The sequence below is a fragment of the Podarcis filfolensis genome (assembly GCF_964270895.1).
Source record: "Podarcis filfolensis genome assembly, chromosome: 5".
In the NCBI taxonomy this organism is placed as follows: Eukaryota; Metazoa; Chordata; class Lepidosauria; order Squamata; family Lacertidae; genus Podarcis; species Podarcis filfolensis.
This window is the reverse complement of record NC_139608.1, coordinates 35,505,268-35,520,979: the sequence shown is the minus strand read 5'-3', so window position 1 is coordinate 35,520,979 and position 15,712 is coordinate 35,505,268. Positions and strand designations below refer to the sequence as shown.

The window sequence follows — 15,712 nt, the reverse complement described above, 5'->3', positions numbered from 1 at the left end:
AGTTTCTACAGTTTACAGAATTCATTTGTAACTATGAGTGCCAGAGGCACTTGTTAACTATAGTATGATGACCAAATGGTAACTCCTACAGTTCTGAACATGCAAACCTTTATTATTATTCCATCCCAACCAGAGTATGGAGATACGCCAAAAGCCAACCTGAGGCTTGAATGGGGAGCCGGGCCAATGACATGAGCACAACAGCTTTGCCACAGGCTGATGGAAGTCAATGTAGGGGGTTATTTGTCCTCTATGGCCATGCTGAAGTCATTATTATTATATATTAAATTTGTATGCCGGCCTACACCAGTAGATCCCAGGCGGTTCACAACATAATATTGAAATATTAAAAATATAAAATACATAATAAAATCAAGAACAAAAACAAACCAATAATCCCCCCTCCCATATTTAAAAGGGCACTGGGTGTCAATCAAGTGGTTGCATGAGAGCGTTAGAACACAAGGAGCTGCCTTATGCTAAGTCGGGACTACTAGCCCATCTAGCTCAGAACTGTCAACTCTGGCAGGCAGTGGCTCTGCTTGGCCTCAGGGCCTTTACCATCAATTGCCGTCTGATCTTTTTAACTGGAGATGCAGGTGATTGAACCCAAGACCTTCTGCATGCCAAGAGTGTGCTCTAACCACTGAACTATAGCCCCACCCACCCAAGAAACCCCACTGTCTAACAAAGATTCTTACATTCCACCAAGTATCCAATACAGTGTAACCTCCTGTTATGTACCATCCTCCTTATGAAGACGAGCTCCGCTAACATGGAAGTAGATGCTCCTGGTTGCAAACTTTGCCCTGGAGTGCAAGCAGATATCATGCGGTGGCAGCGGGAGGCCCCATTAGCAAAAGCATGCCTCGTGTTAAGAACGGACCACCAGAACGAATTATGTTCGTAACTGAGGCACCAGTGTACACGGATAGCATGTTCACCATCTAAGTATGGACATTATGCAGCTAAATTATAATGTACCATCCACACACAAATGGGAGGCAGCAGCAGGCTTCAGGCAACACCAACATTCGGTGAAGTAGATATTCTTATGGGGGGGAACCCAAACAGGCCAATGAAGGCAGGACACATGTTCAGCAGTCACAAAACAGTGACCGGCTGTTAGGTGGCATTGATGAGCGTTGTAGCCTGAAACCTCTAAAAGGCACCAAGTTGAGGAAGACAACCCTCTGGATGTTTTGGATTCCCAACTCCCATCAACCCCAGGGAAACATGGCCAATGGTCAGTAATGATGGGTGATGCAAGGGCCACAGTTTTCCAATCTCCGACTTAAGTTTTTGTAGAGTAAGAATGGGGAAGCTATAAAGAAGGGCTGCTTTGAAACGTAGAGAAATTGAGGTAATGTTTTCATTTCAGGTTTTATTTTTCCATGAAGAAAGGTAAAATGTTTCCCACACTTGGTTCAAAGCACAGAATACCCTCTTATCTTCTTCAGTGTCCTTGCAAATCCTGCAGCTGTCAATTTGTGTTTTGAATGTATGCAGTTGCAACAAGAAGGAAAGAGAAGCTATCCCATGAATTTCCTCCTGAAAATTGTTCTCTTATCCCAAGTTCCACTCCTACACATTGTATTCAGATAAAAACAAAGCCCTAAAAATGGGGAGCAACCGGAAGCTTTGAAAGAAAGAGCCTTAGAAAACAAATGTTGTCTTCTCTGCCTCTTGGATAATTCAGAGCTTGGTAGATAGATAATACTGGGAGGACAAGTCAACTCCTTTACTATCTCTTTTGTTGGGGGTGGGTTGCAGTTTCACAATTTGCTTACAGCTCCCGTGCTAGACAACCTCCATGCAAAGGTCTCCTGATCCTGTTCTTCATAGTCACCATCATGCCCCCTTAACTGGCAATGTCTTGTAAGGGTTTAGAATGCCTTTGGGGTCCAACATGGCCTTGAATTGCTGCATGAGAAGGACTGCCTCCCGGGGTTTACTGTAGTGGATATAATGCTTCTTCTTGAAGCCTAGACCGTGCTCTGCGCTGATACTCCCACGGTACTGGGAAGTCCACTCATACACAAATGGCTCAATAGCCTCCAGCAGGGAATGGCTGTAGGAATCTGCTGTGATGTTCAGGTGCAAGTTTCCATCTCCTGCCAAAGCAAAGTCCCAAATTGGTGGGTTTCAAAAGAGAAAGCAGAAAACACATTCAATTACTGGGCATGCAGTGCAGTGGCTCCCCCTAATTCCTCTCTTCATTCTAGAAAAGAGGGTCATTTTAAAATATAATGAAGATTATTCATTAATATTATTTGTCTACAAGCAAGGTAGACAATGTGGCGTTCTCTAGATGTTGCTGGAATACAATTCCCATTATCCCACTGACCATGTTGGCTAGGGCTGGTGGGAGTTGTAGTCTAACAGCATCTGGGGGGCAACACATTGGGTATTCATGGTCCAAGGGATTTCTAGAGGCCATGCTTCAGTAAGCTACCAGTGCAATAAAAAAGAATAAAACAAAAAAGAGGTAAAAACCACAGCTGAAAGCAAGATGCAGAACAAATCATAACAGATTTGTTCTGTTATCGACAGAGCAGATAAAAAATAACTCACACTAGGTGCTGGAATGCCCACGGGGAATAAAACTGTATTTCCCAGTTGTCATAATGACATCACAGTTGGCACCAACTGAACTACCCTGGGGAGGCCATTCTGTAAGTTAGGTACCATGGCTAAAAACAACAACCCCTTTCCCCTTTATCATCAGCAACCTCCTTTCAGATGGCAAGCAGATCATTTCATTTTCTTTTGGTGAAGTTATTTCATCACTCTTTATGAGTCAAGGACCTGACACCCGCCTAGAGATAAATAAGACACAGGGACACATGAATTTAAGGTTAATGGGCTAAAGAAGGCCACAACCTTATTGGTTATAGCATGTGAGTGGTATTGGCTTTAGGCATTGGATAAAACAGTCTATACATGACTCCACCCCACTCAGCGGACAGTCATCCGAAGGTTAACAACCAGCGGGAGGAGTTTGTTGATGCAAATACAACTGAAGCTTCCCCTGATGTCACCAGGGGTCGTGCCATGGCCCTAGCCACCAGCAGGGCATCGGACAGGATCCACGACCGCCGGATTCCTTTAACGGACTACCCAACAAGGGGAGGGGTAGGTGATGGCCACACCTGCCCTCCAACACACGACACATATTCCAGTGCCTAACCGCCAATACCCAAAAAGTTGTGGCGGTTTGCTATGAGGTAGGCGAAAAACCAAGAGGCTGGTTCCAATTTGCCAAATGGATAAAAATTCCTACCAGGCCCCCTGGGCAACCAGGGCAACTAACCAGAGTCCATAGCAAGGTCAGATGCATAAATATGACCTAAAGGGAGGGTGGGCGGGTGATCCGACGACAAAGGGGCGCAGAATGAGAAGATGGAGCTGCCGCGGCCGCTTGAATGCGGCTAAACCCCACCCACAAGCCAGCCCTATTGGCTGGCCTATGGGCGCAGCACGGCAGCCAGGTAAGCTGACGCAGGGGGCCGAATATGCCCCCCTGCCGATGCGGGAATCGGTTCCCGCTCACAACTCCTCCCCTCTGTTAGGAGGAGAGGCTTTTCCTTTTGGTTAAGGCTGAGAGACAGAAGCTGGCCGAAAACCATCCAGCAGCTCATAGAATCCTAGAACTGTACAGTTGGAAGGGACCCCTCTAGTACAACCCCCTAGAGCAGGTGAGAGCTGAAGCAAGGACTTCCTTATACATCACTTTGCTATAAGAACCCCAAGTCCTCTCAACAAATGAAACTGACCTATGGAAAAATGTAACTTGAAAAAAAGAGACATTGCACATACCTTCGTAAACCAAGAAAACTTCAATAATATATTTTTTTTAAAGAACCCTAAATCCAAATCAGTAAAGGCCATTTGTTTCCAAACACATTCCAGCTTACCTAGGTGGCCATAGCCCACCACATTCTTGGCACTGCCACCCAGCCGTGTCCGCATGTCCGTCACCAGATCATAGAGTTTCTCCACAGGCAGCGAAATGTCGTATTTGTAAACGGATCCGTCGCAAGTCAAGGCCTCTGTGATCCGTTCCCGCAAAGCCCACAGCGCCTGCAACGGACCCAAGCGGTGACTTGGATGGAAAACGAAATGCTTTCGTTTTCATTCCACATGGATGGCTTTACAAAAGTGACCTGCTATCTAAACACTGCTGGCTAAGTCATCTCGGATACTTAGGTGTTTATGTTAAAAGAACCAATTAATCTTCAAAGAATAATGAGTTTAGGCTAGCTTCAACAAATCACCAAAAGCTTATTTAGTGCTGGGCTGACATTATTTTGTCATTCCAATGAGCGATTCCACAGCAGCTTAAGTCTTCCTTTTGCAGTTGGACCAGCCACACACAAGTCTCAAAGGACATTTGTCCTGATTTGTTTTTCACGGAGATTAGACTGCCAATTAGCTACCAGGTTAAGTTCAAGGTGCTGGTTTTGGTTTATCAAGTCATAGAGAGCTTGGGACCTGGAGACCTGAATGATCATTTCACCTCTTATATACCCAACTGATCACTGCACTCCTGCAGGGACCATCTTATCAGGAAGTCCATTCTGAACAATATAAGAACACGGTAATCCCTCTTGCGGCAGCTACTCTTTGGAATCCCCTTTTTTAATATCAGGCAGTGCCAGTTCTACTGCCTTTTTGGTGCCTACTGAATACCTTCCTCTTTCAAGCTTTTTAAGCTGAAATCTTTCCCAGCCTGCACCTGCCTTGGAATTGTTTTAAATATGTTTGTATTATTTTGTCTCTCAATGTTTGCTTCCCCGGGCTCCTTTGAGAAGAAGGGAGGGACATAAATTTAGTAAAAGCAAAACATTAATTAATTAGACAGTGTTGACTATTTGATAAATGCCTAGCAATTTGGGATCATTGGTGTATGCCACATACACCAATAGTTGCACATCCATTGGTACGCAGTTCAGACTCAAATCAGAGCCCCAATTCAAGCACAGTTAGGGAGAAATGGGAAATTACCTTTATTTTTTTATCTTCTGAAGCCAGAGTTCCCTCTACTACCAAACCAGAGGCCATGACATGTTCCAGGAAGTGGCTCAGCTTTTCCTCATCATGGGCAGGATTGGAACCTGAAGTCTCAATCAGCACATAGAAAGGACTTTCTGGAGTTGGAAAAGCAGAATCAGAAAGGAGACTGTCACTATCAGTTGCAACAGCTAAAAACCACACTATATTCACTGGAGTGACTCCTGCTGCACCACGCAGAAGTTAAGAAAACGGTGTTTCTCTGAAATTTTGGATCTTTTAAAAGACACTTTCAGTGAATCCTGCCAACCTGCCCAAAATGGTTCAACCAAAGGACAGGAGGAAAAGGCCTTTTCCTGAAGTCACATTAGCAGCCATCTTGTTTTTTTTATCAAAAATTTGTTTCTCTAGTATTTCTAACCTAAAAGAAATCCCCAAAGAAAAATGAATCTGCGGAATGCCTCACATGACACAGTTTCCTGGCCTATATCCTGTTTTTACTAGACTAGTTGCCAAAATTCAGAAAAAGTGGAATTTGGTTTAAACATTTTGTTTCCAGATTCTCCTGCCCACACCTTCCTTAGATGGCTCTGTGAATTTGTGAAAATGATAGAGAAATTTCAACTACATATGGTGTAAAAAATGCATAGGCTGGGGTATTGGCAGGGGTGAGGGTTCTTGCTGTTTTTGATATTAATTTTTGGTATCTTTATTTTATATATTATTATGATTTATATGGAAATGGATTCAATTTGGTTGTGTACTTTTTGATGTCATTTATTGTTTCTAACTACTTTTGTTATGTTACAGTGGTACCTCAGATTAAGTACTTAATTCGTTCCGGAGGTCCGTTCTTAACCTGAAACTGTTCTTAACCTGAAGCATCACTTTAGCTAATGGGGCCTCCTGCTGCCGCCGCGCCACCAGAGCATGATTTCTGTTCTCATCCTGAAGCAAAGTTCTTAACCCGAGGTAGTATTTCTGGGTTAGCGGAGTCTGTTACTTGAAGCGTATGTAACCTGAAGCGCATGTAACCTGAGGTACCAATGTATGTATTTTAAGCCGCCTTGAGCATGGCTTCAACTATGGAAAGGTGCATACAGATAACATTATGTATGTGTGTAATGCTTGTTAACAATGTGTAAACACTGAATAAGAAGTTTAACAAAACAATAAAAATATTGATGCATGGCAACATCAGGTATAATATGTGTGCACAGGTCCGAGCACAATTCAAAGTGTTGGTGCTGACCTTTAAAGCCCTAAACGGCCTCGGTTCAGTATACCTGAAGGAGTGTCTCCACCCCATTGGCGGTTCCCTCACTGCGAGAAGCCAAGTTACAGGGAACCAGGCAGAGGGCCTTCTCAGTAGTGGCGCCTGCCCTGTGGAACGTCCTCCCACCAGATGTCAAAGAGAAGAACAACTACCAGACTTTTAGAAGACATCTGAAGGCAGCCCTCTTTAGGTAAGCTTTTAATGTTTAACAGACCACTGTATTTTAATACTCTGTTGGAAGCCGCCCAGAGTGGCTGGGGAAACCCAGCCAGATGGGCGGGGTATAAATAATAAATTCTATTCTATTCTATTTAAGACTACAAAATCCATGATGTAGCGTGAATGTGAGCAATGAATGCATTCAAGATTACAGCGGACAACTGAGTTGCAGCAAGCACAGAAAGCTCCTAGGGAACCTGTACATTTCAATTCAACCATTTGATTCTATTCCCCGCCCCCCACATCCCCAACAGAATCGGTGAAGGAATCCCTCCTGTGAATTTTGCATATGGCTAGCTGGTACCTGAAACTGGGTTGGTTAATTTGAGGTGTTGCTCAACCAGCTTCATGCACTCGTTGTCCATGAACTCATAGGCAGACAGGATTTCTCCCAGCATGCCCTTGCAGAGAGTGAAAGTTTTCAGGACCTGAGAGAAACCTGGACAACCTTTACACAAAGGAAAACATAAAACAATGAAAAGAAAGTTGCATTAAAAAAACAAAAAAACTACTAGGAGGAAACATGACATCACACCTATACACATCAATAAGCCTTCTAGAAAGGAGCCACATGTGTGCAAAACTGTGAAAGATGAAAAGGACAACTTACCGTATATACTCGAGTATAAGCCAAGCCGAATATAAGCCCAGGCACCTAATTTTAGCACAAAAAACTGCGAAAATCTTATTGACTCGAGTATAAGCTGGTTCACCACACCACAAACCTGGTGGTGGCGGGAGTGGAGAAGGAAGACAGCGGCAAAGGCCTTTCAGGCCGCTTGTCTCTCTGCCATTGCCTCTGCCGCTTGCAAGAGCAGGCATAGGAGCCGCGGTTGGGAGAAGCACAACGCAGCACCTCTCCCAACCATGGCTCCTGTGCCTGGCCTTGCAAGAGGCGGGCAGCGGGACCAGCGGCGAGAAAGGGCTCCTTTTGGGCCGCTCGTCCCTCCGCCGACGCTGCCCGCCTCACTCGAGTATAAGCCAAGGGGGCTTTTTCAGCATAAAAAATGTGCTGAAAAAGTCGGCTTATACTAAAGTATATACGGTATTTGATAAACACAGAACTCCCCCCCCCCAAAAAAAAACATTCTTCAGGCTGGAGACTTCCATGCTGCAAAACAACATTAACAGCAACTTTAGGAATGACACCCATAAAATAGCCTAAGGCTGCAATCCTAACCCCACTTACCTGAATAAGACCCATTGAATGGAATAGGAATAACTTCTGAGTAGAGCAGGTTAGGATTCGGCTATAACTTATTGACAGTTCCTTGGCTCAGTGAATTTATTAAGAAAGTATGGCGAGCCTGCTGAATCAGGCATCCTACCTAGCCGCCTAAATTTTGCTTCCAGGACCTCATGTTTACATTTCCCCATGTGATTGCTGCCAACACGCCCCACGACCACTGACTCCACCCCAGCATTGTCCACCAGACTATCTGGGCGACAGGCAATATCTGCAACCTTTGGGCCAGGCAGGCAATTCACCCTGCTGCCTGTAGGACCATCACACACCCTGATTTTGAAGCTCAGCCCAGAACTATTCCAGACATATGTGAAGAGTGATCTGCTGGTTACGTTAACTGCATTTTCTGCCCTTACCCTGCTGATTGTGCCAATTGCTTTCTCTCTTCTTATCCCAACCTTTCCTCATAAGTCAGTCATCATATTCAGTGGAAACAAAATATAAATATAACCAATTTGTCTTCGAGGGCTGTAACAGTTTCACCAAAAGCGGAGTTGTGTCCAAGTCTAGTCTTGCTAAAATACCACTAGTAGTTACAAATAACACTTCTGAAAATAGAGAGGAGAATAGCTCTTACCAAGAAATGCCAAATTCACAGCCTTGGGTTTTCGTGGGCAGAGAATGGAAACTGCCGTAATGACGCCCAAGGTCCCCTCAGACCCAATGAACAACTGCTTCAAGTCATAGCCAGTATTGTCCTTCCGCAAAGATGCCAAGCAGTTCAACAAAGAGCCATCAGCCAGCACCTGGAAGAGGACATCCTTAGATAATTCCTTGATATATTTGAGAGGGTGTGTGTTTTTGTTTTTTAAAAAGGCTACAATAAGATTAAACATAACATTTTCAATTAGATTAATTAGTTGCCATCACACAGAATATTTCAGGGGGGAACTTTTTAATAAGACAATACAGTAGCAGAGTTGGATCTGAAATGGAATGAAGAGATTACAATTCAGTAATTAACAGTATGTGCATCTGAAGTGGGAGTGAAATTACTACTACTACTAATAATAATAATAATGTATACCCCACCCATCTGACTGGGTTTCTCCAGCCACTCTGGGCAGCTCCCAAAAAATATTAAAAACACGATAAAACCTCAAACATTAAAAACTTCTCTAAACAGGGCTGCCTTTAGATGTCTTCTAAAAGTCAAATAGTTGTCCATCTGATGGGATGGCGTTCCACAGGGTGGGCGCCACTACCGAGAAGGCCCTCTGCCTGGTTCTCTGTAACCTCACTTCTCACAGTGAGGGAACCGCCAGAAAGCCTTTGGACTGGACCTCAGTGTCCAGGCTGAATGATGGGGCTGGCTAACATTTTGGGGTCCAAGAACCAAGTCACCACCTTCCCACATCTCCAGGGGACCATGTCCCAGTGGGGCTATGAAGTGGGCATGGCCACCCACAGCTAGCATACACACACCACAGCATGCGCACACATACACACCAGTGTGTGGATACACACATGATATCCACATTGGGGAAGATATGCAAGCAGGCAGACAGGTTCATGCACAGGACACAGATACAATTTCTCCCTTCGCAACAGCTCATGCAAACAATCACCTGGTGAGTGAGGAGGAGGAAATAACCTGTATCCCAATGGTGGTGTTCAGTAGGCAGAGAGGTTGAAACCTCCCCACCCAGCTCAGCGGCATGATGAGGATGAACATCTGCTGATGTCCTGGACTTCCCACCCATGTCTGTAGCGTATCAGGTCAAGGGGGCTGATGGGACACCAGCTAGGGCTTTGTGGGCCTCTAGTTCATCCCTCCAATGGTCAAGGACAAGAAGATGATAAAATATGGGAAGCAGCTTTCAAAGTTTCATGTTACCACTTCTAGTCCTAGGACTGTCCCTCGCAGAGAGCCGTAGCGCAGGAGACGCAAACCACCGGCATTTGTAGCTACGTTCCCTCCAATGTGGCAACTGCCCTTTGCTCCGAGGTCAAGCGGCATGATGAAATCCAACTGCTCCAGGTATTGGTTGAGGTTTTCTAAAATGCAGCCAGCCTGGCAAACAAGGATTCCTGAAAAATCAGTATCCAGTTACAGTCTGAGAAACGGATGCAAACTTCCTTTTTTGTTGGCGTAATTTAAACCCAAAGAGATCTACTGTCTGTCAGAGGGGGATCAGAGGCTTGGCAAGGAAGTAACATTCTCCACCCCCCAAACAGCCTCAGCATCAAGGATCTATGAGGTGGGTTTTCTTGTTTGTTTACTGGCACCATTGTCTAGTTTTCATTTAATGCCAGAATTACACTTCTTGCTGTCCAGATGTTATTTCTAGCTTGTGCTACTAGGTAATGACCTCCCAACACTTCTGAATAGAAAACCACCTCCGCCTCGCCTTTACTTGAGCTTACATCCCATTGCTATCGGCAGAGGGAGGAATCAGCTCTGCCATTCAGGGTTCAATAACCTCCCATATTGTCCGCCCTGATGGAATCTCTTAAGACAGGGTTGAGGAACCTGTTTGCCCTCCATATGTTTTTGGAGAGCCAATGGCCAGGGATGGTTGGAAGTTGCAGACCAGCAACATCTGCAGGGCCACACTCCCTACTCCGTAATTTAAGAGAATGGCAATCTTTAGAGGATGATAGTGTAGCCATTTCCCCTGCCCTGGGAAGATATACTTACCAGAAACATCGTCAAAGCTGCTGATCTGGTTCATAAGAGCTGTGGAGAGAATGATCTCATCAAAGACAGGGACGCTGCCCCCAACGAGGCCAGTGTTACCCCCCTGAGGGTTCACAGCCAAGTTCCTCTCATGGCAGTACCTGAAAGGGAACACATTTTGCCCATGGGGTCTTGTTCCTAAGGGCATATTATAATGCCTTTGAAAAGGCGATCCTAGTGAAACGAAAAAGTCTTTTTTTAAGATCAAAGTTCTAGACTGACTTAAGAGTAAACCTGGCTGCTACTACTCAATAGTTTTAAAATGCACACTAATCCCATTACTGCAGTAAGACTTCAAATAGTGGGTTCAGATCCAAAATCCTAAAGAATATGAAGGTGGCACACAAGTGTAAATTAAGTGGTACACACAAAGATAGCCGGTGTGATGTGCTTGCAGTTGTGGCGGTAGTAGTGATTGGGTGGGGGGGAGTCTGGCAAGGATCTTGCAAATGGATGCAAGCTGTCTTGCATGTGCTCTCAGTTCACGCTTTTTGCCACATGATTGTACACCTATCTACCTGCTTGTGTGAATGAGCCCTGAGATGCATGCATCCCTTTAACTCAGGGGTGGGCAACTAGCTCACCCTTAGTTTAATTTCATGGAGTTTTCACTTAAGCACCATACAGATGGCAAGGAGGGGAAAAACAAGTGGAGAGGGAGAAAAGTGCATGGGAAAAGAGACTAAGAAAAAACTCCTATAGTTTTTAGATTCACAGTACATACACGTTAGGAACCATATTCTATTTGAAATCATCTCATCTATCATCAATTAACTTATTTAGTAATAAAAACAAAAACAGAATACCATATTTATGGAGGCATTTTTTTTCAGTTTAGCTAACACACTAAAGGCTAAGATTTGCTCTTTGTTACTCTAGAGGACAAGACTAATGGGATAGGAGGAAACTGTAGGGAAGCAGATTCCCACTAACAGCTGAATAAAAACTTCCTAATAGTAAAAGCTGCCAGACAGGAGAACAGACCACCTTCGAATGTGATGGACTCTCTATATCAGTGATGGCCAAACTTGGCTCTCCAGCAGTTTTGGGACTACAACTCCCATCATCCCTGGCTAACAGGACCAGTGGTCAGGGATGATGGGAATTGTAGTCCCAAAACAGCTGGAGGGCCAAGTTTGGCCATCACTGCTCTGTATGATTCAGCTGCTGCTCACAGAGAGAAAAGGAAGGAAAGAAGGTGAGTACAGTCATACCTTGAGTTAAATGTGCTTCGGGTTGAGCGCATTCAAGTTGCGCTCCGCGGCAACCCGGAAGTAACGGAGCGTGTTACTTCCAGGTTTCGCCGCTCGCGCATGCACACTCAAAATGACGTCATGCGCATGCGCGGAAGCGGCGAAACCCGACCCGCGCACGCACAGACCCACCGTCACGTCTTGCGTTCCGTTCGGGATGTGAACGGGGTTCCGGAACGGATCCCGTTCACATCCCGAGGTATCACTGTACAGACTTCTCTTTAAAGAGTACTGACCTAACGCTTGTACTGTGTGTTCATGTACCTCTGTCTATCAGAGTGGATACAGAGAGAGACACATAAGAAAGGACTCTGAGATACCATCATATGATTCCTGAATATGACTCATAGTGATGAAAAACAAGATAATATACAGTCATACCTCATGTTACGTTTGCTTCCTGATACATTTTTTCAGGTTGCGTCCCGCGGCAACCCGGAAGTACTGGAAAGGGTTACTTCCGGGTTTCGCTGCTCGCGCATACGCGCAAAATGATGTCACACGCATGCGCAGAAGCGGCAAATTGCAACCTGTGCATGCGCAGACGCGCCGCTGCGGGTTACGTTCTATTCATGTTGCAAATGGGCCTCTGGAACGGATCCCGCTCGCAACCAGAGGTACCACTGTACATATCTTAAAACATGGGTGAGCAAGACAGAAGTAAGGCAGTCTGCTAAATACAGACATCTCTGTTTATTGAGTTCACGGAAACACAATTTTTATGTTACCTGAGAATCTCAGATACTTCTGCTGTTGTCCGTGGCTTCAACAGTATTTTACTGCAGCCTGTAATATAAACAAGATGTCAGAACATTCATTTGAAACTTGAATATAAGCTCGCCTACACTACGCTTTCCCCTACCACCCCCCCAAATAAAAAAACACCTGTGCTGGTTAATATGGCTAAAACTTCATGTGCATGTAGTAAAACGTACATTGCAGATTTATAGCCTTAAGGGGAAGGGCTGGAGCTCGGTGGCAGAGCATGTGGTCCAGGGTTCAGTCCCCAGGTGATGCTGAGAAACACTCCTGCCTCAAACTCTGGAGAACGGCTTCCAGTAAGTACAGCTCAGCTTTCCCCAACCTGATTCTTGCCAGGTGTTTTGGCTACAACTCCCATCAGCCTCAGATAGCAGAGCCATGAAATTTGTAGTCCAACCCAATTGGGCTGGTGTAGAAAATACTTAAAGCAGTTTGCCAAAATAACATACCTCTTACAGACTTCAGCCAGTCCACATTGAAGAGTTTTAATTCATCTAAATCTGTGATGACTCTGCCAGGCATAAGGTTTTCAAAGAAAGACACATCAGTGCTGGAAACATGGGCAAAAGGAAGCCTCTGCACCCCATATCGCTCACTGGTGAGCATCACTTCCTGGAGGTGAAGCTGGGTAGCATGCAGACATCTCTTGGGCAAGTGACTGATGCTCCATCGGATGGAAGGCATGATGAGCGCTTCTCTCTTCAATGGCCCTGTTCCTTCTTTCTTAAGTTTGGACCGGGGGGACCCACATGTCCACACATTCAAGGCTTTTCTCTGGCATCTGATCTGCAACCTTGGTAAGGACCAGCGGTGTCTGAACGGGAAATGCCGGACAAGGCTGCAAACAACAGCCATGTAGAACCTGAATTGCAAAAGCAAAATAAACACCCAGTTTGATCAACTTCCTCTGAAAGGCACTCGACTCAATTTATTTTATTTTCAGCTATCTCATTTCATGGGAAAAAGAGAACTCCTTCAGGAAGTGAAAGATCACGATCAAGGGCAGGATAGCTTCAGGACACAGAACTTAAGAAACAACAAGAAAGCACAACCCTCTTGTTTCTATACAACCCTTATCAGACCCAGCATCAAGCATGACCAATGGCCATGGATGCTGGGAGCAATATCTGGAGTGCCAGAGGTTGCCCTTACATGCCGGATTTGTGTACAGTGGTACCTCAGGTTACATACACTTCAGGTTACAGACTCCGCTAACCCAGAAATAGTACCTTGGGTTAAGAACTTTGTTTCAGGATGAGAACAGAAATCGTGCGGCGGTGCGGCAGCAGCAGGAGGCCCCATTAGCTAAAGTGGTGCTTCAGGTTAAGAACAGATTCAGGTTAAGAATGGACCTCCGGAATGAATTAAGTACTTAACCTGAGGTACCACTGTATAAGCTAAACAAGCTATAGCTTAGGGCCCCACTCTCTTGGGCCCCCCCCAAAAAAAAATAAAGGGGGAAAAAACTGGATGTACATTTCCAAAATATAAGATAAAAAACAAATAAAATAAAACCTACCTACAGCAACAGTGTTTTGTGTTGTGTAAGCTCCTATTTGTTATGTGCAAATGGCTTTAGATACCTATTAGGTCCATAAATTACCATATAGGATATAGTCAACACAAAAAAACAGTGAAAATTTGTTGTTGACAAAGGACAGCTGGACATATACTTTCAGTATATGTCACCTTCAGTAGCTTAGGGCTCATCAAACCTAAATCCGGCCCTGCCTGCCCTACTCAAATTCAGCCGGTAACTGAAGCAAATGCAACTGAAACAACTGCTGTTGCTTCTCTGCTTCCACTTCCCTCTCCTCCTTCTGTCGATCTCCTATATTGAACTTTTAAGATCGCAAGCATTCTGGGACAAGGAGGTATCCTCTCCTGCACTCTTTAACTGCCATGCACTTAGCTGGCATGTATTATAAGCCAGTTTATATGTATATATATATTTGTTTATTTTGCTGTAACGGATTAACATGGCTGTTTCCTTTGTGAAGTTCCATTAGGCATGTTATTACTGGCCGCGAATTATCCTGCGGTAAGAGGAGGAAGTCTCAAGTCCCTCAAAGTCACTGGGTGCAAACATAAAGCGAACGCGATGGGTGTCAGAGCAAGACGCGGTGTCAGACCTAGATCCGCCCCTTTGCCTGGAGCTGATTCTGGTGTTTAGGACCGGGAGGGAAGTGCAGACCCAGGCACCGCTAGGCTCCGGAGAGCAGGCAGCTCTCTAGAAACCGGCTGCAGCCAAAGACGTTGCCAAGCCCAGATATCACCAGCGCGCGCGTCCTTGCAGTCGCCCTTTCTGCGCTCACCTTGAACGGGGCCCACGGGAACTCACGCACTTCTCGGTAGGCAGCGCCGCTCGCTTCTCCGCTCGCTCCTCCCCCTCGTGCTCTTTTCCGGACCAAACAGAGAAGAGGGGCGCCCTGTGGGCGGAGCCAGGAGGCAGGCAAGGAGCGGGGCGGAGGGAAGGCTTGCGCTCGGCGTTTGTGCGCACGCGCGGGCGCGTCAAGTCTGTCTGCCTGCCTTTTCGCATATCTTGTCATATTAGCTCCATTTCTGAGCCCTTTTTAGTTAATAATACTTTGGCTGCATTTTAATTTGACGTTTTGTGTGGGGTCTTTTTTTTTATTGCAAGCTGCTCTGAGGCAAAAAGAGATGCAGAAAGGATTTATCTTTTATTTCACAAGTTTTATATACTGCCTGATGGTAATAAGCCCTGTTATTACCCTTTTCATATTATTCACATTACTGATTGAAAATACTTGCCTCGAACCAGATATGCACATTTCCTCCCACCAGGCTACCATTGTCAGGACCAACGCTGAGTGCTTGCACCAGGCCTAGGGAGCCTTGGGCCCAAGTGCTGAATATGGCCCACCAGACATCTCTTTCTGCCCCTCCAAACGCTTCCCAGGCTCTGCCCCCTCTGTCAAGACATCTCTCTCACCCACACCCTCCTCGAGCGCTTCTGCCTGGCTGGAATAGGTCCTTGATCTGTGCTAATAAATGCATTTCTTGTCTGCGTGTTTAGACATGCACAGCTGAAATGTAGCTTTTCAAAAATATAGAAAACAGCAGCCACTGAATTAAACTGTAGTCCACACCCTCACATACTGAACTGTACCCAAAGAGCAACTTGTCTTTCCCATGCAGAGCTGTAAGAGTTCCTATTTGCATTTGCCTTTGCCATCTAATTTGTTGGTTCTCTTATGCATATTAAGTACCAATAGGCCATGCACGTAGACAGCCAAGCCTAA

The 15,712-nt window shown here is 45.3% G+C and overlaps 1 protein-coding gene across 6 annotated transcripts; it reads right to left on the bottom strand.

The window, feature by feature from the left end:
• Window positions 1-1,358: 1,358 nt before the first annotated feature.
• Window positions 1,359-14,859, bottom strand: D2HGDH (D-2-hydroxyglutarate dehydrogenase). Of its 6 annotated transcripts, none has more exons than XM_083613878.1 (10): window positions 14,765-14,859; window positions 12,899-13,311; window positions 12,416-12,473; window positions 10,396-10,535; window positions 9,592-9,785; window positions 8,332-8,500; window positions 6,813-6,956; window positions 5,008-5,150; window positions 3,918-4,083; window positions 1,359-2,114 (listed from the first exon to the last, which is right to left on the bottom strand). In XM_083613878.1, the coding sequence occupies exons 2-10, from the start codon at window positions 13,302-13,304 to the stop codon at window positions 1,852-1,854; spliced, it is 1,683 nt and encodes a 560-aa protein (XP_083470004.1). In that variant the 5' UTR covers window positions 13,305-13,311; window positions 14,765-14,859; the 3' UTR covers window positions 1,359-1,851. The 6 variants fall into 6 exon arrangements, with proteins under 6 accessions (XP_083470004.1, XP_083470007.1, XP_083470005.1 ...); XM_083613881.1 differs by having other exon boundaries at window positions 9,592-9,768; window positions 14,765-14,833; XM_083613879.1 differs by lacking the exon at window positions 12,899-13,311 and having other exon boundaries at window positions 14,765-14,783.
• Window positions 14,860-15,712: the final 853 nt, after the last annotated feature.